A 26,990-nucleotide genomic window follows, 5' to 3' on the forward strand; every position below is an offset into this window, starting at 1 on the left:
GACATTTGCAATGAGGATATCATGAGGATATCCTCATGAACGTATAGCTAGTGTTTGATCTACACTGTGTAATCTTTCATGTGGAATAGGGTAGCAGCACATTGTTATGTATACCTAAGCTTTTTAATAAAAAAACATCATTCACCTAACGTTTGATAGTGCTGGCTAATTGTCATGTATACATGCCCTCTGTATGACAATTAGCTGTGTTTGCTAAACTCACTTAGCTAATGACAATGCTATTAAATGCAATATTAATTCGTGCTAAACTCTAGTTAATTTGTAGTGTAGGAAATGAATGCAATAGGTGCTGAAGGTGCCTTGATCACCTCAGCATCTCCCACCTGGCAACTCACCCACCAGCTGCCAAACGTTGCCATATCGTGACCTTCCCTTACCAATATTGTACTTCGTTTTCGTACGATTGTATTACAGTGCCAAACACAAGTGCACATTTTAGTTATCCAAAAAATTATCCCGGTATCCTAGAAAACAATATGATTACTTTCGTGCTTTGAATAAAGGAGGTACAAATATGATAACATAGTTTGACAACGGTATTTGCGAGTTAGGAGTTTGTCTTTTTTTTTGGTTTCTGGTGTATGTCCTTCAGACAGTTAGTTATCTTGACAGGTAAATGTGAGTTATCAGCTGTAGAGGAACTCAAGTGAGCGACACACCACATAAATACAGACGTGACACAGGAGAGGGAGTGAGGTGTGATAAAAGGTATATGCCATGAGGCCAGCGGCAACACAGGCGGCCGCTGGGGGAACAGAGGCGGGTGGCCCAGCATGGTGAACCAGTCGCGCTTGGCATTTTGTACCGTTCACGTCTTCTCTACTTCCTCCCACCACACAAAACTCTCTCAAGAAATTACATTTTTTGGTTACAGAAGGAAAGGGGGCGTTTTCGTCCTAGCATCCCACATTCCGCGGCTTGCATTTAAGCGCGTAAGTATGCGAGGTTACTATACCATTTTACTGTTGCGGGCTCTCCAAAGGTACTTTAAGGTATTATCATGCCCCCCTAAAGTTAATCATCAAAGTAACTACGGGGGGCATGCATAACCTGTATCACATCCTGTATCACATCCACATAATCAAAATGAGAATGAAGGTATGTGGCTTAATAATTTGGCTACACCGTTACTCTCTCATTTGAAAGCAAAAATATTTTCTATAAGAAACTGGTTTTACGCCAGGTGTTGTGATCCAGAAACGCTCCGTCATCAACGCGTGGTCGAGGCAGAGGTTTCAGCTCTTGGTCTCCAGTATATATATATATTCATCATTCATCCAGATATTCGTAGTTTAGGGAGGCGCGATAGATATTCCCACGTGTTGGGACCTCTTGTCAGTCTTCGGGAATCTGGATAAAGATAGTGATCCTATTACAGCTTTATAACAGTCAATAGCTATATCTAATTTTTAGAGATGACTTAAAAATGAAGTACATTTGTGTAAAGCTGGTATATGGCTAGTACACACATAGTAAAATACGAATATTGTGGGACCCTATACCCAGTTAAATAGGGGATGGCATAAACGTTAGTCATATAATTGATTCAGGAATTGGCCCTCAAAGTTATTTAAGGTAAGCAATTGTGCATTTGTGGTTGATTGTTGGGACAATCCATTGTAGTTACACATTTGTATTTGCCTCAAATCTGTGGTAAAATTACAAGTAATAATAAAATTATAGTACTGTACTTATATGTTACAGAATAGCTATTCCTGTATACTGAAGAATGTATTTTCATCCTAAATAACGGGTTCTACTTTATTCGAATAACACGTATACTGTATAACAGGTCTACATGTATACTTGCCAGACATTTTAGTTAATAAGGACTTCGGTTAACATGTTTAAATTCCCCAGGAAATTAAAGAACATTAATTGTTGTCCAATTCCTGAACCAATTACGTGATTCGGTGACATTTCCACCCACACGATGGGTATGGGGACAACAATAATCCAATTAATCCTATTCTATGCTTGAGGATATAGTATTACATTATTCTTACCTTGAGTTAGTCTAGTACACTTATTATTCACCCTATACCTATCTTGTGGGCAGTAGTGAAAAGGGTTACAGAGGCACATAATAGGCTCAGGCTCAGGGACTGAACCCCACAACTCATTTAGCTAAGCACGTTAAAATCTTGATATTTCTTGATAAATTATATACTGTATGTTAATATGCGGCTGTCAGTCAGTGTTAAATAATAACTCAGAAGCTGGACAATATGTTTTAATTATACAAAAACTGATTGTCGAAAAGCCTGTTGTAAAAACATGATAAACATATATGGTGCTTGGCTATTTTTTTCTCGTGGTATGGTATTTAGATCCTTTCTTCCTGAAAACGATTTTGAGTTTCAACTTTCTCTTCAGCTTAAATGAATTTGGTATTTTGACCATATTTCTGGCACCCATTATTTTGATCTGTTTATGCTGTCTTTTTCACCATGTGTGTGTGTGTGTGTGTGTGTGTGTGTGTGTGTGTGTGTGTGTGTGTGTGTGTGTGTGTGTGTGTGTGTGTGTGTGTGTGTGTGTGTAAATCACGAAAATTTGCTCGTGATGAAAAATGTGACAGTGTCAGACCACGGAGGAAGAATTGAAACAAGAATTTCCTTAAGTACTTGCATTCCTTCTGAAGTGTATTAATAAACAAAAGTACTTATGGAAATTCCTGTTTAAATTCTTCCTCCGTGGTCTGAGACTGTCTCATATATATATATATATATATATATATATATATATATATATATATATATATATATATATATATATATATACTTGAGTAATATTAAATCAAGGTAGGATTTACATTGATTCAATGTTACATTAAGATCGTTTTCCTAGATTGGCAATGGGGAGGGGGGGGGAGGGTAAGACTGAAGCGGCGTAGATTGATAAAGATTAAGCCACTTAAGAGGTGGCACGGGCATGAATAGCCCGTAAGAAGCGGCGTAGTTACTGCGTTGTGGTCCCGACCTACATCATGGTAGCTTCCGTTTAAAACCTTCCCGCCGCCGCCCGCTGAATAGGCTGTAATTTGCAGGATAGACAAATGTAACTAGTAACTATGTAAATGAACTAGTAACTGTATGTTACTAGTTCACCACGTAGAGGAATTCTTTATTTTAAGAACAACGAGGTCCGGTACCTGACTCCATTACGTAATTATATAACTTTTCCACATAATGAACATGATGCCCATTAAATAAAAAATTATGAAAAAAAGGAGGGAAGTGTCGAAAATAAATGTATATCCAAATGCTTTCCTCCTATATATATACAGTATACATGGAAAGCAAAATATATGTAGGATATTATTTGTCTATTATTAACGTATAGAAAGTAATAAGGTATGTCAACAAATGTTTTGGCCTGTCATATGAATAGCAAAGGGGAGCAGTTCATATGCATTATATGTAATAAATAATGAAGTGTATCGCTTGGCTTCCGTTTACGAAGCCCTGGATGCTGACAGCCTTTGTGAACCCTTGTTGGGGTAATGTTGCCCGAACTCCTCATGTTGTCTAAAGCTACAAGATAACGCAAAGTTAACTTTGATCTGTTTGTAATGAATGTGAGAAATGTGTAGGTTCGTTTATATTAATGTTTGTAGATATGCAAGAAAACTGTATTCTTAAATGAGGAGTTAGGATAGGGAAGTACATACTCAAATATTCCCACTGGGCATTTGGTTGAAAGCGACCGACGTTACATACTATTTACTATGTAACGTCGGTCGCTTTCAACGACCGACGTCCTCTTGGTTGAACCCAACTCCTGGGATTAAGTATCAGGTACTCAGTATACATGACCATGACGGTACAAAATGGTGGAACGAGTTTACTTATGTGATCAACGTGCCGACCTCTAGTTCACAAGCCCCGCCTATTTCATCTGTTGGACTTTCTATGCGGGTTTCTTCTCGCAATATTGTTGATTTGAAGGGCGACAACGATCGAAGGATTAGATGCGTCCAGCGTATTCTTGTTGAATATGCATCTGTATTAAAGGTCATTTGTATCATTGTCATTCGTAAAATATCTCAAATATATATATATATACTGTATTCTCGTCAGATCAGTAACAACATTTGTGAAAGCTGTTGTAGCAACACATGTCGGGTGGTAATTGTTTATGTAGAATAATGTGGACTACATTCCCTCCCACACAATACTACAATGAAGCGCTTAGAATGGTCCTGCCATTGTTGTGCAAGTGGTGCGGGGCGCTAGGAACAGGAAGGTGGTGTATGGAATGTAACATAGAGAAGGAGAGAAATGTGTTGGCACCTAAATGCGCTTACTGGGTCGAGCGCTACGTTTGTAGAATTTAGACTTCTTGATAGTAGGTGCAGTTTGCATGAAGGGTTTGTCCTCCCGATGACTGCACGTTTAAACTTCAGTTCCCTGGTCTGTATTTCAGCCTTCGACCGACTAACGTTGTTGAGCTTTGAGTTCGGTATCTACTTTTGAAGCCATACGGATCCAGTCTACTACTTCTTTAACTAGCTCGTTGCACAGCTTCACCGCTTTTTAATATTGACACGGGCTCCCCCACACGTACAGCTTCCATCTATGTTTCCTGGTCCAGGTTCTTCCAGTTAGTTTGTCATTGTCAACAATTTCGTCAGTACATCGGAGAATTTTGTTGAATTGTAACTGGTGCAGTCTTTCCTCGTTGTTCCTACTACGTGGCTTCTTTGCTAACCTGGTGCCCACATTTTAGTAGTAGGTAGAGGTAGTATGTAGCAAGACCTCACTTCCTCGTAGAGACTGATATCTTCCCTAACCCGCCATTAAGTTCCAAAACTTTGCTGGGTTTTAAAATACAGCTGGAAAAGATCATCGGGGGATCATTGACAAGCCACTGGCTTCCTATCCTCAGGTAAATTCAGGTAAATATGTTGTATAAAATGGGATTGCATGAGTCAGTACTGGCTCAGGCTACCTGGCGGGGATGTTACGCTCTACACGCTCACTTGTGTGCTAAGATGGTTCTCATGTTACACTATTTCCTTCTCTTGCTCTTATCTTTATCTCTCACAGAAGGTACAGGCCTTGGAAAAGCAAAGAAGCGGCAGAGATATTGGGAGCAGGATCAAACACACGGTGAGGCAGGGTGGCTGTGACAGCTGCTTCTCAGCACCTGTTTTTGATTGGGTGTTGCTGTGTGTTAGTGGGATAGTTGCTGGCATCAGGTGCTTTGCAAACAGCCCTCACTGGTTAACCCTTATCACTGGTCGTTTGGTGGTCTCTGTTGAAGTTTAATACTCTTAACCACAACCATGTATATGTGTGTATCACGAGGAATAATGGTAATACTTATGACCACAAAAGATAATTCAACAATAAATTACTTGAGCGCTTTCGTGTATGTTGTAATACATCTTTAAAAGTGCACGAATGAGGTTTAAATTATAAGAGTAATGATAAAAAATGACAGCGCTAAGAGCATTTGAATGTTCCTCGGATAAGACGCCAACATAACGAGATAATGGAGCCGTTACTGCTGGTATAGAGTATAAGGCAGTGCTTCATATTTTTCATATTAAATTTACGTCGCAGCCTAATTTAACTTCCGTGTAACGTTGAAGGAACGTATATATATATATATATATATATATATATATATATATATATATATATATATATATATATATATATATATATATATATATATATATATATATATATATATATATATATATACAGTGGATACACTAGGAGGGGTACCCAGCTGTGCCAGGGTCTTTCTTCCCTTTTCCCCACTCTCTCCCAATCATTCCCTCTCTCTCTCATCTCTTTCCTACCCATCTTCCTTACGTTTTACCACCCCTCTCTACTCTTCACCACTTTCCCTTCATCCCTCTGACCATGTTCACTAAATACTGTCTAAATACAAAATTCAACTAGACTAAATGAAAATCGCACATGGGGGGTTGGTTTAAAAGCTGATATTTCTCAATTACACTACTTAGACCGAGCACAACTAGTCTATGTCCGGCCCGTACCCCAGACCACTTTCTCTGCAAAGTTTGGTGAGGATAGTCCCAAGTGTCGAGCCTCCAGCTTTGGACCCGTCAGATATTCTCTTATAGATCAATTGCCGGAAATGCTTGTAAAACGTGACTTGGATGTAGCACAAGCAAAAACACTACAGTATTAGGATAAGTAAACACACCGGAAGAGCAGGTCATGTTCAACAGTGTGCACTACTTCATATCTTGTTTGTGGTCGTTGGCCAGCTGCAGGATCCATGTATCTATCCTCAGCCCTCTCACCGCCATATGGTGAGGACATTAAAAGTAAATGCAAGCTTTGCCATGCCTTTGTTTCAAACGGGCGGGAAACTTGAACCAAAGGAATTTGGGCTTTAGTATCTGAGAGTTGATGCTTTTATTATCAGAGATTAAACTTTTATTATCAGAGATGAAGCTTTTATTTTCAGTGATGAAGCTTTTATTGTCAGTGATGAAGCTTTTCTAATCTAGTTAAAACAAGAATCTTTGATTGTTTAGTGGGTTGAAGAGTAATCCTTTGGGTTGCCTTGCAGTATTTATATATCCTCTTCTGATCTTTTAGGTGCAGTGTTGTTTTTGTGTAGTGGTGATGCATGATGACCTTGCAACCCTTGCACGCGTACCTGCACCAGCCTATCGTGTCTTGCAACGCAGGTGATGTTCCTCTTTTGTCAAGGCCTCCACTTGTGACCAAATTCTGGGTTGCAAGCTTCAAAGAAAGACTATATCAAATGAATTTTGTTACTTTTTGCTGGGACTGGGTTTAGTTTGAAGCAGGTTAGTTTAAGTTAGGTAAAGATATATTAAATATATTAAAAGTTAACAATATTTTATATTAATGTTCTGGGCTAGGCTGCCATATTAGGTTGTAGAGACCATTAACTGGATTAGGCGTATCAAAAGATAGATTCTTCGCGATTGTATGTGTTATTGTAAGACAATTTAGAATACTAATAACAAGAAAGGAATATAATGTATTGTACTGTAACAGTTTTTCCTTGGATGCATCCGGACTTTAAATGGTTTTCGTGGCAAATTGAATCGCTTACTGGAATGCAGAAGTTACACAGCTGTATAAATTTATGATGCGTCGAAAGTACACTCAGGATAGTAATGGGAGATTGGTTGCTAGAGCATTGTAAATGATAATTACCAGCAATAGCTGGAGGTGTGTATAGTACTTTTAATGTCACTGATGTCATATAATGGGTGACAATAGAGGCAGAAAGTGTGTTGTAATTGTAAGTATTTCCTGTTGCTAGTTATAGTTTACCATGCCAATTTAATTGTTTGGTTTGCCTTTCGTGGGAAGGCTGTTACGGGAGAGAGAGAGAGAGAGAGAGAGAGAGAGAGAGAGAGAGAGAGAGAGAGAGAGAGAGAGAGAGAGAGAGAGAGAGAGAGAGAGAGCGGAAGTTACAAGATGCATAGAGTCTGGTTAATTAAACAATTTTCAGTTCTTAAACGTCACGGTTTCCTCAGCTCTAGTGAAGGGCGGTATTGGTTAAGGGTAAAGAAGGAGGGGGTTGTTTTGTTTTATTTTGTTTTGACCTCGCTTGTCCAGTACTCTTCCTTCTCCCCTCTTACACCACGGCCGTCCTTAGGGAATACTGCAATAAAACTCCTGACTATTTCTGTGAATGCAATAACCTCAGGGAGTTTCCTTATTTGTTCCTTGTATTTGTGCACCTTGTTTGTAAGACCATCCGTGTTTGTTTACATGACTTTAATGCTCATTTCTTTATTTACATTCTATATACGCCTTAGCTCCGTTATCCCTTACTTCCCTAGTGTGGAAGGTTGATTATTGTGGGTTGCCCCGTCAACCACCCATATAGGGGGTAGACGGGGCATGGGGAAGTTATGGGTAGAGGGAGACTGGGTAAAGAATTTATGAGTGAGAGGGATGAGTAAGAGTAGGGTGGGAGTGGAGATGTGTCTGGACGAGACGGGGGAGGCCTAATACTTATAATATTTTTCTTATGTGAATAATATTTTTGGACCTATGTTTATTTAAACTAGAGTCGTTGGAAACATCGTATTACAATCATGATTAAGCCTTGTTACACACGGTTCACTGATAACTGCGGAAGATAACAACACGCACATTTCATTGATAACAGTCACTTTTAATCGTTAGGGTATGTGAGGCTACGACATATTTGGTCCTACGGGAACATTCTAAGCTTTGATACGCGCCACGTTTTCCCATCTTCTCTCAACTCTTAAACTAATGTGTTGTCGTTTTTGGCTTTCTCGCCTTCGTCTCTGTTCGTGTACCTTTCCAATCCCCCAATTTTTTTACCCATTTCAATTCTTGTTTTCATTATTTTTCAGAATCTTTCCTTCATTCCTTAATCAGTTTCCCCCTTTCGTGTCGCCATTTTTTTCCCTTATTCATTTATCAATGTATATCTTCATTTCCTCCTTCATTCTTGACTTCATTCTCGCACACATACACATTTTTTTTAATTCTTCACCATTATTCAGTGTTAATATAAGCGTCTCAGTATACATACAGCGTGACATACATAACTTTTACACACACACACACACACACACACACACACACACACACACACACACACACACACACACACACACACACACACACACTTTTCTTTTAGCGTGAGAGTAGTGGGGAAATGGAATGCACTTCAGGAACAGGTTGTGGAAGCAAATACTATTCATAATTTTAAAATCAGGTATGATAGGGAAATGGGACAGGAGTCATTGCTGTAAACAACCGATGCTCGAAAGGCGGGATCCAAGAGTCAATGCTCGATCCTGCAGACACAACTAGGTGAGTACACACACACACACACACACACACACACACACACACACACACACACACACACACACACACACACACACACAGACACACACACACACACACACACTGGGTGTCGGGTGTGGGGCGGTGTAGGGTCAGTGGATCACTCTCACCACCATTGATTTTTGAAGACCTGCTCTTATGTTACGAGGTCCAGCCCAGCCCTGGTTGTCTGAAGGTGCTGACAGGTGTCTTGCGAAGTGGGCAGCTGTCTGAATGAGTTGGCAAATGTGTTAATGAGCTGACAGGTGCATGAATGAGCTCTCAGATATCAGAGGATGCTGACGTGTCTCAAGGAGTTATCTAGAGATGCTGTCCGGTTGTTCAAAGACGTCTTATCGGCATATAAGTTATCTTTGGGTTATCACTGCCCCTGCATGTCTTTAGCTGGTGTTTAAGAGTAAAGCTCTGCAAGGTGTGCTACTAGTTTCTATGTAACTCTACTCTGGCGGTCTGCAAACGATACCTAGTTTCTAGATATCAAGATATAAAGGGTCTTCTGTCCATATATATTCTAGAGCTCTTCCATGCTTTATATATGTAATGCTGGTTGGTTGAGAGGTATCAGTGTGTTTGGTGTACAGGTGACTTTAACCGCTCGACCATCACGACCGTACAAAAGATGATGGTAGCCGAGGCTATTTGCCCATCATCCCGACGGCACTCTGATGGTAATCTTGGGCATAGTTATTTTATCAAACTTAAAGAAATTCAGACGTTTTTCAAACATAAAAGTGAGTTGAATCAATGAGACCCTTCACATACATTTGAACATTACGTAGCCGTGTTGCATTTCTGAAAAGTATGTCCACTGAGAGTAGGAGGCCGAGTCCCTGGCATTACTTGCGGGAGTTGACGTAGGAGTGATGTTTGGTGGGTGAGAGTGGGGAGGGGTGTCGGCCTTTAAGGGGTGAGAGGAGAAGTCTGCTTTCAAGGGCAAGACTCCTACGCCACATCATTTAATTCACTCGAATAAAGGTTAAAACGTGTAAAAATAGACGAACTAATTTCCTGTAATTACACGCTGCTTTGCCTTTTATAATGTTTTCAAGGGGATGCGATCCTGCCTCTCCATCCCCCCAACCCCAACCCTTCCCTCTCATGACTTGGCGTAAACAAAGCTTCGTCCCTTCTTCAGATATCTTGATTTCTCCAAGTAGTTAGGTAAAGTAACTATGTGAAAGATTTTGACGAATACTACACATATAAGAAGAAAATGCATGTTACTGACATAGTTCACCGTGAGGGGCTAATGTCAGTCAGGAACTCCATCAGAATGGTCGCACGTGGGAATGGTCGCCCGTGGGAATGGTCGCCCGTAAGAATAATCGCTCCATGAAGCAACAGCGTATTTTGTGGAACATTTCAAGATTGCTTTGGGGTGGTTACCTTGTGGGAACTTTGAGGTACACTATCGTACTCTGGAGTATTGGTTGCATTTTGAGGTCCGGTTGGGCACAAAGTTTCTTATCTCTCCTTAATATAAATTAGATAGTTGTACGAGACATTTTGTATTATTGATATTGGTAAAAAAGGTTGGATTTGTTATTCAATATTTTTGTGTTTCAAAGTGTCCCCGCTTTTCTATCTTCCTCGTTTTCTTTTATGAAACATCGATGCATAATTAATCACACGTCGATAGGTCAAGGCTTTACATTATTTTGATTATCCACTTGTTTTTTGGCCTCCATTAAGCACTGGCCAATCCGTGTGATAGTTGCAGATTCACTGGGGTTTTGCCAAAGAAAACGCTGTTAACGAATGATACGAAACAAATAGGAATTTCTGCTAAGTTACCCCTCACATACATACAGAATAAATACTGGTTATCTCCAGATGATTTCGGGGCTTAGCGTCCCCGCGGCCCGGTCATCGACCAGGCCTCCTTTTTGTTACACACCCCCAGGAAGCAGCCCGTAGCAGCTGTCTAACTCCCAGGTACCTATTTACTGCTAGGTGAACAGGTACATCAGGATGAAAAAAATGCCAATTTATTTCCCCCTCCACCGGGGATCGAACCCGGAACCTCAGAACTACGAATCTGAAGCGCTATCCACTCAGCTGTCAGGCCCTTATTATAGTCAGCTGGACGGTTAGGGCATGGCCGAATTATGTTTGGGTATTTAGTGGGACCTAATGGCTGGAATTTCTGGATCTATCGCCTTCCAAAGGCTAATATCATGGATATTAGTGCTATGTAGCACTGGCATCGCTCCAGTGCTACAGCAACAGTGCTGCTGTAGCACTGTCCAATGCTCCAGTGCAGTGCTGTTACCAGAATCAGTGTGGATACGACAGAAACTCAAGTCAGGGATGCTTGCATCATGATTCTTTCTGGAACAAACTCGTAGGGCCCCAACATATGACTGAGTGCACACTGTGGGGGACACCACATCATTAGAAACCGGATATACCTTCAGATAATTGAACAATTAGTGATATAATATCATACGACGTAAGTTTATATTTATGACTAAACGGTTTAATTTTCCCAGTTAATTAAGATGTAGTGTGAATACATACTACGTTATTTTGTTATCCTTTATCGAACTATTAGTAAACTATCTGTCTCGGAACTTACTGATCACATATAGCTGTGTGATCATGTAAATGAGCTTGAAGAGTCGAGCTCTAGCTCCTAAATACCACCTTTCTAGGTATTAGTTTAATATGACATTCTTCCCCAGTTTTTCTCAGATTCAAAGCTGCATCATGTATGTGCCATTCTTACATTGATCAATGTTCTTTGTGATATCTCCGGTTCATTTATGTCTGTTTCCATTTATCTCCCTCATTTTGATATTCCTCACTTTTAACATTGGTTCTTAATCTATTTTGTCGTTTCCTCTTAAAAAACACTGTACGCATATATGTTAGAAATCAGCAAGGTCATCTTTTAAAAACCTTCAGAGAAGTGTAGCCTCAAGTCGATGACAATCGACTTGAGAATGGTCCAGGACGGACCGAAACGTCGTCGTCCCTTCACCTTCTAGTGTGTGGTCTGGTCAACATACTTCAGCCACATTTTTGTGACTCATCGCCTGCATGTAGCCTCAATGAATGAATGTGGATATAATCCCCGAGTGCGCGGTGGAAGTTGTTTGAAAAGCAGCCTAGTGTAGAATCCACCCCAGTCCTATTTCCTTGGGCATTCTCTTGCGGTCATGGTAAATAAACTCGGCCTCTGGGATACGGTGTGTGTGGCGGCCATGTTGACTTAGGGTTTTCTTCTCTGATGCAGGGCGGGACTGGAGGTTAAGGAAGGTGTACTAGTCCTTTAACTCACAGCAGCTCCAAACGATCCCCAACAATGACCCTTTCCACCACATCTTAGCCACACTTTAACTTCAGAATTAATCATATTTCAAATAATAATTACAATAGTAATCGCAATTCAAATAATAATAAGTACAATAATCAACAAACAACAAATCCACAGGATTTGTGGATGAGAAAAAAATCATTACAATAATTAAAATAAAACTAATATTAATAAAATAAATTGGTCTTTGAACTTGTTGGAAATTCATAATATTCCTATGCTATCCCATTATTTCGAACATGAAACCTGCTCGACTTAATGAGGATTCCCTATAAGCTAAAGACTAACCTATCCCAGGTTGCAACCACTGGTCTTTTTAAATCCCAGGCGTCTATTTACTGCTTGGTGAACAGAGGCATTAGGGGGGTAAGGAAACGTGCCCGTATGCCTTGTCCTTGAACCAACTGGCACAATATACACACGACAAATATTCACACACACACACACACACACACACACACACACACACACACACACACACACACACACATGTTACTTGCCAAAGCTGCGTAAATTCGTTTGTTTATCATTGTTTAGTTCCAGAAAATCTTTAGTCGTCCGCAGTGGTACATTGTAAGGATATTCACATATACTGGAAAGAGCATACACCCAAGTACTGATCCTTGCGGAACTCCCCGTCCCTTACAGCACCTGCGGAAGATCCAGTTAGTTGCAACTGGACAACAAAGCATTTTGCACATAGCTAGTTTTCGAACATTTTAAAACTGTAAAGATTGGGGGGGGGTAGAAACAGCCTAATCTACTCTATCCCTTTGAGATGTATTTTATCTTGTCTCAATAAACATGAACTTGAAAACTGTAAATAATAGCGTTAGATTACGCTGGGTTTTAGAATGTTTGGTTAGGTTAGGTTGAACAGTTTCAAGTTTTACCCCAAGTTAGGTTATAAACTCGTTGGTGGGCCGCCATACGTGTGAAAATACTGGTAACCAATAGCAACAGCGTCTGAGGGAGGGGCGTGAGTGAGGGGAGGAAGAAGGATCGGGTGTCCAACCGGAACTTGTTACTGGGAGCGCCTAACTCCTCTTACCACCGTGTGTTTAGAGACCTTAATAAATATAATATGAAGCGATATATCATTATATGCTTTATTTAGCATGTATGAGGTGTTGAATGAAGCAGTCAGCTATTTCAGGCGCTTCATTATACGCATTTTGTGGATAAATTTAGGTGTTGGGAAATCCGGGGGTGATAGCGGTTTAAAATTTCCCGCCCCGGATGGTCCGTAACGGTCCAGTGATAGGCGGCGGAGCACTATGCACATGCTCTCATGGTGGTCTTCGCAGTGCGTGAATACACACACACACATACACACACACACACACACACACACACACACACACACACACACACACACACACACACACACACACACACACACACACACACAATCAGTTGGTTGGACGGACGTACTATTGAGGTTCTCGCAATTTCACATACTTGTTGGAAGGGTCGGAGAGGTGACAAACCACTTCGACGCTCTCATGGTGAAATGACGGCTTGGTGGTGGTGGTGTGATGGTGTGGGTGAGACTAGAGACGGGTTGAGGGCGAGGGTATGGTACCGCTGAAGTCTAGCGTGTACTCACCTACTTGTGCTTGCGGGAGTTGAGCTCTGGCTCTGGTCCCGCCTCTCAACTGGTGTACAGGTTCCTGAGCCTACTGGGCTCTGTCATATCTACACTTGAAAGTGTGTATGGAGTCTATTGCCTCCGCCAGCAGAGGGCGGTGGCGTATTGCCACAATGTACATGGCTTTGGGGAATGAATGAGTTACCGGGAGCATGAATGTATTCACAGTCACGTGTCTTCAGACATCTTAGCGTGCACACACACACACACTTGATTGACAGTTGAGAGGCGGGCTGAAAGAGCAGAGCTCAACCCCCGCAAGCACAACTAGGTGAATACACACACACTGAAAACGAAATGTGCCAAATACTAAAGGAACAGCTCCAGTTAAAGTGTGTTCATACTGGATGAGATTTTCAGGCAACCCAGCTTCAGTACCGACTCTCACACGGCTTGATAATGCTTCAGGACGGAGCGAAACGTCGTTGTTTCTCCATCTTCTGATGTGTGGTTTGGTACCATATTGTTTAGATACTAACACATTACTCTCTCTCTCTCTCTCTCTCTCTCTCTCTCTCTCTCTCTCTCTCTCTCTCTCTCTCTCTCTCTCTCTCTCTCTCTCTCTCTCTGGGCGCCTCAGGCCAGCGTGAAGCAACACTGGTGAATCCTTAGGTAGCGAGCGTTGTGCCCTGCCTCCCTTACCCTCATTATATAACCAGGAGCAGAGCTGCCTCCGGCGCCTCTTATCTCATGCTTCATTCACCTGCACCCTGCGTCACTCACCTAACATTTGCGTCATTAATTTGACCTCTGCGTTAATCACCTGACCCCTGCGTCATTCACCCTTCTCGTCCATTACTCACCTGACCCTTGCGTCACTCTGCGCTATTGCGTTTCCTGCTTTTACACTAATTGCATCATATTTATACGGTGTTGGAGAAAACTAAATTATAGTTATGAATTAAAAACCATGGAATATACACATGTTTTTTTCTGTGCTAATAAGAGGTTGGGTCGTTGGAATAGCTGCGTTGGTGTATTTCATACGCTTTGGTTAAGTTATCTCCAGATGATTTCGGGGCTTTAGCGTCCCCGCGGCCCGGTCCTAGACCAGGACTCCTTTATGTTAAACATCCTCCAGGAAGCAGGTCGTAGCGGCTCTCTAACTCCCTGGTACCTAGTTACTGCTAGGTGAACAGGGGCATTAAGGTGACAGAAACTTTGCCCATTTGGGCAAAGTTTCAACGTCAACGAAAAACGTCACTTTCTACATTAAAGTGACGTTTATAAGTGGAAAAATTCAGAAATAAGTTTGGTGATTTGTAGAGTTCTTGGTCACAATATACGCTCCCCAGAACCTGAATAGAAGCTTATAGAGTGTGTGTGTGTGTGTGTGTGTGTGTGTGTACTTATCTAGATGTGCTTGCGGGGGTTGAGCTCTGGCTCTTTGGTCCCGCCTCTCAACTGTCAATCAACAGGTGTACAGATTCCTGAGCCTATTGGGCTCTATCATATCTACACTTGAAACTGTGTATGGAGTCAGCCTCCACCACATCACTGCCTAATGCATTCCATTTGTCTACCACTCTGACACTGAAAAAATTCTTTCTAACGTCTCTATGGCTCATTTGGGCACTCAATTTCCACCTGTGTCCCCTAATGCGTGTGCCCCTTGTGTTAAATAGTCGCATGTGTGTGTGTGTGTGTGTGTGTGTGTGTGTGTGTGTGTGTGTGTGTGTGTGTGTGTGTGTGTGTGTGTGTGTGCGTAATGCTGGCGGGCACATCTACCATTCAGAGCCCATCACAGCGCTTGCAACATAAACATTAGCCTAAGCTGACCTTCACAAGACAAAGGTACACACACATACACACACACACACACACACACACACACACACACACACACACACACACACACACACACACACACTACTCCACTTGACAGCTGCAACATATCAACATGTGATACCCCCCCCACACACCATAACCAACATGAAACAAACATACTGAGCTAGTGTGATATATATATATATATATATATATATATATATATATATATATATATATATATATATATTGTCGGAAAATCCGACACCATTTAACAATAATATCATCATACAGATAATAACTGTATTACCAACAAGTTACCCATAGAAAACGTAACTTGTAGTGGAATTACCATCTAAAGAAAACGGGATATCATCACCACATACTATTATAATTCACCACCTATTATGGTGGGAATTATTCTTAAATACATTAGTCTTTGGACTTTACCATTATAAAAACATCTTATATAAATTAACTTAATTATCAATATTAAAGTAGAGTAAAGTGACCCTTCTATCACTTTCTGAAATCTGGACAATGTAAGCCAGGCGTCAGAGTGAGGAAGGAGGGCAGCCATTGTTGTTTATGAGACCAGAGGCTCACACGGGAGCAAATTCGGCTCCTGTTAAATTTACTTGGACGTAGTGTTATGGAACCCAAAGGTGTACCATTGTCAACACGCTGTCTACAAATACAAGTTAAGTGTCTATCCGAAACCCGTTTATCATTCATTTATGGCCATTAATGTCAGGATATAGGGTTAGCCGGTTAGAACGCGAAATCGCCTCATACTAAAGGTAATTAAGCCAGGTCTTTAATGTTCCATGTACTGTATAGTGTTTTCTCTGATATAGCTTGTCATATATAGGATTCTGGCTTCACAGCTAGCGCACTTTTGACAGGTCAAGACGAGGATGCAAGATTATGTGCACCAGTTACTGGGTGATAGAAGCTACCTCAAAGAGGATAATTTGGTGTCTACACTCTAGTTATACCTGGTGGACTAACCTGCTGTACTATAAGAGAAGGAACCTCATCAATGTATGTAGCTATTACTGTAATTTGATTGGCTGCATATGTGTAATATAAACCCCCCCTAATGTGTAGAGGATCGATTTGTGAGATTATGAGATTATTGCAGAAATACAGTCCACTTATCATTATACAAATTGCTATCGAAGTATACAAATTAACGTAAATATAAATTCATATAAATTAAATAAATATAAATCTCACAGGTCGGTTCCCACATTATTTGGTCATCTTCGAACCGGATGACGGATTATTTGATCCTTTGAACCCACATTTGGTCATCTTAGTACCGGATGAACCAGTTAACCAAACCAGTGGATTCATTAAATATACTAGTGCAGTGTTATTTAAACAAGGCAACAGCAACAACAACAACAGTTGCATCTAATACGAGTCAAGCGGAAGCTCGACTCCCTCCAATTAATTTACCCACTTTCTCAGGGAAAGATGAGGAAGATTGGGACGAATTTTGGAACAAATTCGTTGACCTTGTAGACTCAAAACAATCTTTACCAAAGAGTAGTAAATTCTCTTATTTGCAAGGCCAATTATCAGGTGAGGCTAAAACAGTAGTATCCCATCTGAGATTAACTAATGACGGCTATGATCTGGCAGTAAAACTCCTCAAGGATAATTATGCTGATCCAGAAGTAAGAACATCACATTTAGTTCATGAGCTGTTGCATTTACCCCCACCGGAGGCTTCAGCTGATTCACTCCAAGTCTTCAAGCTGGAGGTAGAATCATTGATCAATGCCCTCAGCCTGACAGCAGATACAAACGGGGCTGAGTGGGTCTTGAAAATAATTGTCCAGGAGAAAATACCTAGGGACATATTGAGACAAATGAGTGCTCATTACAATAAAAGTATCTTATCCATGAATGAAATATCTGAAGGTTTAAAGTCAGTAGTTCATCAATTACGAACACATGACAAATTAAAACCACCAAGTAAACCCTCAGAAACCAATAATAGTAAACCACAGAGTACCAAAGGTACTCCAAATCAATCTAGACAATATAATTCAACACCAAAGTGGAACAGTAGCAGTGTGGGCGTATATGCAGTGGGACCCTCCAAGCCTATAGTTACTGTGTCACCCAAGAACGTGACACCAAAGGGTACTGGAAGCTATGGAACATGTTTGTTCTGCAATGAGAAACATTCAATGTACCACTGCTCTAATTTTCCTGATAGTGACGCCCGTGTTGAGCGACTCAAAGATTTGCAACATTGCACGAGGTGCCTCAGGAAACATAACATCAAGGATTGTGATACCCAATTACACCCTTGTAATAGGTGTAACAAAGGTCAGCACCATGCAGCATTATGCAGAGACACCAAAACAACGTCTCCAAACCCCAAGGTGGAAGATAGCATTCCCACCACAGTACAGTACTGCAAGGTGCAACAAACAAACAGTGTCCAATCGGCAAAGTCTAAAGGTAATACGACTTTGCCTACTGCCCAAATTACCATCCTGAATAAGAGGGCCAAGGTCCATACCCGTGGGTTGTTTGACCAAGGATCCCAAAGAACATACATCACTAAAAGGTTGGCAGATGAATTACAATTAAGGCCTGTAGCCCAGATGTCATTCAACATCTCAGGGTTTGTAACAGATGCAGGACCTCAAGTCTACCAGGTGGTACAACCATCAGTACGTTTAGGCAGGTACGTCTGTCGAGTACAAGCCATTGTGGTGGACAAAATACCAGTAGACCTACAAGTTCAAGGTCTGAGAGCAACAGCCAAATTCCTGAGAAATAGAGGAATAAAATTGGCAGATAATATTAAGTCTGATCACCTCACCGACTTCGGTCTCCTTGTAGGGACAGACTATTGTCATCGATTCATCGGTAGCCCTACTAAATATCAGGGCATAACCATGTTAAACTCTGCAGGAGGTAAATTACTCTCAGGCCCAGTATCAAGCCTGAGGAGACCTATGCCTGCAGATAAACAATACCAATAGAAACTAAATTTGTCAGCTGATTATATTTCTCCAGTAGCATTATACTAAGGAGATTACAGCTGACTATACCAACAGAGGTTGATGTTAGTATCATCATTTAAAGCTGGAGATGAGTTCATGAGGCCTCAGTGGCAAATCAGTGAACAGTAGCCTAAAACAGCTACAAGTCACTGCGACCAATGTCACTGAACCCACTGCAGTCTCAGAACCATACTTTACTTTAATGATGAGCTATTCAATCTTCTGAATCAATTGACTAAATTAAACCCCAATAAATCTGATGACTGATTTGATACATTTATTATTTAATCAAGATGTATTCCATGGGCCTCAGTGTTTATATATCAGTGACCAGTTACCTGAAGAAACTTCAAGTTATATCTAATGTCACTGATCTCACTGCAGTCCCTGAATCATACTTGACTGTAGTACTTGATCACATCCAGTCTTCTGGGTTAAATAATATGTATAAGGCTTGAATATTAGCCTTTCAAGAGTTGACAGGGAAATGAAATTGCATTAGACTTCTAACCCCTGCAACTCTAGTACGGGACATCCGTCCTGTACGAACAGACACACAAATGTGTGATTACTAACTACTAACATCAAATTAATCTAATAATTCGAAGGAGGAGTATCGGTGTTCGTCTGTTCTAAATAGGACTTCGACCCGTGAGCAGCCCCCTGGGGAATTATGTCGGAAAATCCGACACCATTTAACAATAATATCATCATACAGATAATAACTGTATTACCAACAAGTTACCCATAGAAAACGTAACTTGTAGTGGAATTACCATCTAAAGAAAACGGGATATCATCACCACATACTATTATAATTCACCACCTATTATGGTGGGAATTATTCTTAAATACATTAGTCTTTGGACTTTACCATTATAAAAACATCTTATATAAATTAACTTAATTATCAATATTAAAGTAGAGTAAAGTGACCCTTCTATCACTTTCTGAAATCTGGACAATGTAAGCCAGGCGTCAGAGTGAGGAAGGAGGGCAGCCATTGTTGTTTATGAGACCAGAGGCTCACACGGGAGCAAATTCGGCTCCTGTTAAATTTACTTGGACGTAGTGTTATGGAACCCAAAGGTGTACCATTGTCAACACGCTGTCTACAAATACAAGTTAAGTGTCTATCCGAAACCCGTTTATCATTCATTTATGGCCATTAATGTCAGGATATAGGGTTAGCCGGTTAGAACGCGAAATCGCCTCATACTAAAGGTAATTAAGCCAGGTCTTTAATGTTCCATGTACTGTATAGTGTTTTCTCTGATATAGCTTGTCATATATAGGATTCTGGCTTCACAGCTAGCGCACTTTTGACAGGTCAAGACGAGGATGCAAGATTATGTGCACCAGTTACTGGGTGATAGAAGCTACCTCAAAGAGGATAATTTGGTGTCTACACTCTAGTTATACCTGGTGGACTAACCTGCTGTACTATAAGAGAAGGAACCTCATCAATGTATGTAGCTATTACTGTAATTTGATTGGCTGCATATGTGTAATATAAACCCCCCCTAATGTGTAGAGGATCGATTTGTGAGATTATGAGATTATTGCAGAAATACAGTCCACTTATCATTATACAAATTGCTATCGAAGTATACAAATTAACGTAAATATAAATTCATATAAATTAAATAAATATAAATCTCACAGGTCGGTTCCCACATATATATATATATATATATATATATATATATATATATAATTCCCAAACGATGCTAATATTATATCACTTATTGTGTAAATGCGTAAATGTTGAACTAGAATGATAAACAGCTGTGTTTGTGTGACACAAACACAGGAAACTTGGTACAATTCCCGAGATGAAATGACGTACTAGTTTAGGCTTGGGTTGATTCCTTGATGGGGGGGGGGGGAGACGGTTAATATTCCAGGATGATAATGTCAGTATACTGATGCCAGGGATGATAATTGATACTAAGAGCAGGTATGGTCACACGATGACAGGTGTGGGGATATATCTGGGACAGGTGTGGGGATATATCTGGGACAGGTGTAGGGTTCCCAGTCTTATATTTACCCCCCCCCCCCTCCCTTCCCCAACTCACTTACGGGCTATTCATGCCCGTGCCACCTTTTGGATGGTTTAATCGTCATCTTGGTCTCTTCCCCAACTGTCCAACAGGAGCAAGTTACAGCCCCGCTCCTGTGCCAGGTAACACCACTACGGGCTCACCATAGCCCGTGCTACTTGCAACTTTCTGTTCCCAGTAGCTGAATCTTATACAACAACAACTACCTCAACTATCTAACAACCTCAAACCACCTAACCAAAAGAGCTAACAACAATTAAACAACAGCTTCAGTCTAAGGGCGTGTACATCCGCCTGCTCACTCCCCTACAATGTGACGCAGTAGTGTGAGGATAAGCCGCCATCTTGGACTTCCCAGGCACTCAGTATACCCGTAGAGGAGGGGGGGGGGTATGCCGATAGAGAGCCGGAAGGGTAACACCAGGAAAAAGCACCAAGCCATTACGACTATATAACACTTGGAACGGGTCAGGATAAGGATTTGGGTTAGGACGGGGGTGAAAGGAATGGTGCCCAACCACTTATGGACGGTCGGGGATTGAACGCCGACTTGTATGAAACGAGACCGTCGCTCCACCGTCCACCCCAAGTGGCTGTACATTAAATCAGGAAGCTCCCACACAAGGATCTAAGAACGATTTAAGGAATTTGGGATTTTTTTGGGGGGACCTAAAACTGATTTAGGGGTTTTAAGGGCGATTTAAGCCAGATTTCGTGAACGTAAGAGTGATCTATGGGAGCTAAGGAGGATTTAATGAATCTAAGGGGTGAGTCGGGGAATCTAAGGGTAATTTGGAGGATCTAAGGGCGATTTAGGGAATCTTAATCAAGATTTAGTAGATATAAGTGAAAGATAGGAGATCTAAGAGAGATTTTGGGAGTATAAGCGAGATTTGGGGATGTTACTGAAGCGACCATACGAGTCATAAATACTCATACTCCGCCCAAGTAAAACACAAACAAGCAACACTTAGTGGGCCAGCCAGAGGCTTAGGGCCCGCGCAGGATTATCCCTGCAAAAAAAAAGCCGGTTTATTAAATTAAAGAGGTTTAGGGGATGAAAGGGCAATTTTGGAAGTCTAAAACGAGTTTTAGGGAATTTTAAGTGCGATTTAGGAGCTCTGTGAGCTATTTAAGGGGATCCAGACATTCCCACGTACCCATAATGCTCTTATGAGTGTGTAGGAAATGCTTACCACACACTTATCAAATGGTTCGAATGCTCCTGTTGAAGTCGCAGCACTCAGGCTGTACAGGACACACTCAAGAGGCTCCACTTAAGTCTCCCCCACGCTCGCGTTGCAACCAAGGGGCTTCTTTACGCTTAAGGTGCACTCAAGGGGGAGTGGCGTGTCCCTACCCACCCCCCAAACACACACTCGGGACACAATCAGTTTAGAAGTCTGCAACAAAGCCCGTACCAACAAACAAGGATTTTTTGCCGGTGCAAAAAGTGGACGTGTTTATGATTAGACACGTTGCTGCAAGAAGCAAGCAACCTATATCCTCTGTGGGCCTGCGGGCCGCTCCAAGCAACAGCCTGGTGGACCAAACTCTCACAAGTCAAGCCTGGCCTCGGGCCGGGCTTGGGAAGTAGAAGAACTCCCAGAACCCCCATCAACCAGGTATATGTGGGCCTGCGGGCCGCTCCAAGCAACAGCCTGGTGGACGATAATCCAGGATAAGCATGCTCTCACAAGTCAAACCTGGCCTTGGAGCGAGCATGGGTAATAGAAGAACTCCCTGAACCCCCCCTTTCTAGCAGGTTCAAGCAGGTATCAAGCAGGCCTGCGGGCCGCTTCAACCAACAGCCTTGTGGACCAAGTTATCACAAGTCAAGTCTTGCCTCAGGACGGGCTTGTGGAGGGGAAACTCCCAGAACCACGCCAGGAACATTCCAGGTGCCAGAAATAAGCAGTCTAAGCTACGAGGCCAGGTTTAGGGAACTCAGCCTAACTGGTTGGAAGGTTAAGAGGGAAGATGATCGCTTCGTGCAAAATACTAAAATATACAAGGTGGACAACAGTGCTTTCCAATTGAGATTAAAACTGAATTATTTTGATCATATCCACTTTTTTTTTTTCTCTCTCTCTCTCTCTCTCTCTCTCTCTCTCTCTCTCTCTCTCTCTCTCTCTCTCTCTCTCTCTCTCTCTCTCTCTCTCTCTCAGGTTATTTATATTTATGAAATATTTATTTTCTCACTGTGGAGCATGGAACTATATGTGTTAAGAGAGTTGACACAACACCAGTGATGAAAATGATAGTAGTAGTATTGTGGTGTTGGATTCCATGGGGCTGAGGGCCTCCCGATGCTTCGCTGTGTCGAGTCTTCGTGTCGAGTCCTCGTCCATAATGGGTTTGCCACATCTTTGGAACTCTCGCTTGGAAATAACTTTTCCTTATACTTGGCCTCTCTCTCGTTGTCTTGTCTGTGTTTCCGTGCCATCGTGCATGCTGACGAGGGTGTGGCTGTTGATAAGGACATCCTTGAAGGATGAGTAGGTTCCTAGGAGCTGTCACTTGGCCTGGCACTTCAACCCCACCTCCCCCCTTACCACGGCACTCGAGTACTGCCGGGTGTTAATCTCTTGAGCAGCTCCCTCTTGTGCCCTCTCTCTCTCTCTCTCTCTCTCTCTCTCTCTCTCTCTCTCTCTCTCTCTCTCTCTCTCTCTCTCTCTCTCTCTCTCTCTCCTGTAATCCCCGTATCACGCAATTCCGTTGTTACCTCATAACTTGCTGGAAGGGCGCTCTTAGAGCCGCACTAGCAGCAAGACAATACTAACCATGCAAGAATCTCAACTACGACGAGCAATGATATTGAGAAATAAAACCTTACTCACTTAATAACGCTTGGAAATATACACACAGATCACAGTAAGGAATTCACAATCACCGTAGGGAACTTACATCACTGTAGGGAACTCACATTCACCGTTGGGAACTCACATTCACCGTTGGGAACTCACATTCACCGTTGGGAACTCACATTCACCGTTGGGAACTCACATTCACCGTTGGGAACTCACATTCACCATTGGGAACTCACATAATGAAAAACTCACATTCATTCCATGTCATCATTTCATCCTTGTGACCTCAGGTGCAAATTTGGCGTGGAATATTGCTTATTTATTTTCATATCGTGTCTTGAATATTTTTGGAAAGTGTAATTGCGTCGTTACGGCCAGGTTAGCAGTGCTGGTCTTAGAGGGGGTGGTCTTAGAGGGTGTGGTCTTAGAGAGGGCGTGGTCTTAGAGAGGGTGTGGTCTTAAGAGGGGGATGATCTCGAAGGAGGCCATCTTGGAGGAGATGTGGACTCTGCCAACTTGGAGCCCCGGGGCCAGATTCACAAAGCAGTTACGCAAACACTTACGAACCTGTACATCTTTTCTCAATCTTTGGCGGCTTTGTTTACAATTAATAAACAGTTAATGAGCTCCGAGGCACCAGGAGGCTGTTTATAACAATAACAACAGTTGGTGGGAAAGTTTTCATGCTTGTAAACTGCTTATTAAATGTAACCAAAGCCGTCAAAGATTGAGTAAAGATGTACACGTTCGTAAGTACTTGCGTAACTGCTTCGTGAATCTAGTCCCAGTACCGGGGGATCTCTCAAGGCTCTGTTGGTTGATGTTGGTTGATGTTTATTTGCCTGGATGGTGAGTCTCTTGACAGCCAGGTCAGTCAACCAGCAGGATGTTCAAGCAGCAAGTTAATCAGCAATGTATTCAGTCAATCACCAAGTAGTTGAGCCAATAAATCAGCTAACGAGGCAGTTCGGTTAATCAGGCAACCCGAGCAGGTTATTAAACCAGTCAACCAGCAAGGCGCTCAACCACTCCTCTACCAGTAAGATATTCAGTAAGGGAGTCTTGTTATCTAGTCATGTCAGCCTGCTATGTTACGGTATGTCTCGTCGTTAGTCAGTAGGGGGGGTTGTACCTCTCTCTCTCTCTCTCTCTCTCTCTCTCTCTCTCTCTCTCTCTCTCTCTCTCTCTCTCTCTCTCTCTCTCTCTCTCTCTCTCTCTCTCTTTCTCAGAATATCAAGCTACATGCAAATTCTTCCAATTAAATTGGCAATGGTTATGTACGTGATTCTGTGAATAGTTAAGTTTGCAGTAGTATTAGTAAAGGTAGAGGTAGAAGTAGTAAAAGTAGTAGGACTAATAATTAGATTGATATGACAATACTAATAATAACAGACTAGCAATTATATAGAATAGGATAAGGGCAGACTCGAGACTCCAGCTGTGATACAAGTCTTATTGCTAACTCGAGATGAGCTGCAGAGAAGGATGTGTTGGGTTAAGAGTTCTTGGATCAAAATAAGTTGTGTAGAGTACATGCAGAGTGGTCAAAATGTACTTGACACGCAGTGGTCAAAATGTACTTGACACGCAGTGGTTAAAATGTACTTGACACGCAGTGGTCAAAATGTACTTGACACGCAGTGGTCAAAATGTACTTGACACGCAGTGGTCAAAATGTGGATAAGCTTGGCTGTTGGAATACACTGATGAGGTCACTTGTGGCTACAGTGACAGGGGAGAGTGACACTATCCCTGCTTCACATACACACACGTCATCATCATCGCTTATAAACACATGAATTCCCAGTAGGCTTGCGGGCTCACCATAGCCCGTGCTACATGGACACTTCGTTCTGAGTAGCTAAACCAAAAACAACAACATCCCAGTAGGCTCAGGAATCTGTACATCAGTTGATTGATAGTCAAGAGGCGGGGACCAATGAGCCAGAACTCAACCCCCGCAAGCACAACTAGGTGAGTACATTCACCGTAGGGAACTTCATCTGGTTTGGTTTTAATTTTAATTATGATTAAGGATTAGTAGAAATGCCACTGCTATTCATAAATTAATTAAATTTAATACTTTCACTCTAAACCTATATAAATATCTCTCTCGTATTTGATTGCATTGTTTGCTTTCTAATGTTTATGGTTTTCTAATATTAGACTCCTTGCTTGTAAATTAAATCATACATTTGTACTGACATAGTATGTAGTAATCCCATCACTGTGAAAATCAAATGTTGAATATATTTTCCTGCGGTTTATGAAGATAATTAGTTCCTACTCGCCCGAGCGTTCTAGCTGTTCGTGGGCTCTACGCACAAAGTACGATATCTTTTTGTGTTGCTGGGTACGACAACACGTATTGCCCAGTCCTCTGACCCTTGATCCGAATGTCATCATCACTGGGGCGTCAGGGTCAACCATGGGCCATATTTATGCATGACTTCATTCATAATCAAGTTGCGTACAGAGCCGGATTGGCACTACCAGATGCCCTACCTACAGCATGTACTGAGCCACAACCGACCTCTGTTTTGGATCCAGATTCACAGCGGCGCGTTCATTGTTTTGTTTCCTTACGGAAGAACCAGAGGGCGCGTAATATTACTAAAGTCATTGCAATATAGATTACCCAACTAAAGTCTCCAACAACGGACCACCAACTTCAACTGGATCCGGATTCACAAAGATTCGTTCGCTATTTTATCCGTTAGAATCCAAGACCGCATACTGGTACGCAGTCACTGCGAAAGTAGGTTACCGAACCTTTTGTGTCAAACCTCTTCGTGTGTGGACAAAGGAAGTTATGAATATTTTAGGCTCCGTGCAATCTTCCCTGGGACGGGACACCTTGCGCCGGTCGATATCATTATCAACACTCATCCTGGACCTCTTGGCTCGTGCCGCTTATATCAGGCTCCGTAACTTTCAGGGCCAGAATCCACCGTGTGATACCGGGAATTTATAATAGATGATAAGTCAAAAAAAGAAGCATAGTCTCTCGTCTCATCTTAAGTCATTGGAGAATGTGACTTGAAAAAACATTCGTAATTCATGCCAAATGGGTTCAAGATAAGTATAGATTTAGGAAAGACTTGGGTAAATACTGGTTCAGTAACAGGGTTGTTGATTTGTGGAACCAATTGCCGCGTAACATTGTGGAGGTGGGGTCCCTCGATTGTTTCAAGCATGGGTTGGACAAGTATATGAGTGGGATTGGGTGGTTATAGATGGGAGCTGCCTCGTATGGGCTAATAGGCCTTCTGCAGTTGCCTTTGTTCTTATGTTCTTAAGATGATTTATTCTTTAAAGATTTAATAGTTACTCATTATATATGCAACTGTTTTATATAGGAATGACTTGAGCGTAGATCCGATGCAGTCTTGGGCATATATATACCCACGAGTGGTCATGACGAGTGTGTGCCTACACGAGAGAAGACACAGTAGCGAGGGCGACG

The 26,990-nt window shown here is 41.8% G+C and overlaps 1 protein-coding gene across 2 annotated transcripts in view; it reads left to right on the forward strand.

The window, feature by feature from the left end:
• Positions 1-788: 788 nt before the first annotated feature.
• The window catches only part of LOC123762325 (cysteine and glycine-rich protein 1), a 37,529-nt gene continuing 11,327 nt past the window's right edge, over positions 789-26,990 (forward strand). Inside the window, exon 1 of one of the 2 annotated variants that reach the window (XM_045748796.2) lies at positions 789-953. Coding sequence is in view for 1 of the 2 variants with exons in the window: in XM_069325851.1 (XP_069181952.1) it covers positions 6,633-6,697 (65 nt within the window). In the remaining variant the exon portion in view is untranslated. Of the gene's footprint in view, positions 954-6,617; positions 6,698-26,990 lie in introns of those variants that run through there. The other variant, XM_069325851.1, reaches the window with a different exon arrangement.

The sequence above is a fragment of the Procambarus clarkii genome, chromosome 2 (assembly GCF_040958095.1).
Source record: "Procambarus clarkii isolate CNS0578487 chromosome 2, FALCON_Pclarkii_2.0, whole genome shotgun sequence".
NCBI classification, from domain to species: domain Eukaryota; kingdom Metazoa; phylum Arthropoda; class Malacostraca; order Decapoda; family Cambaridae; genus Procambarus; species Procambarus clarkii.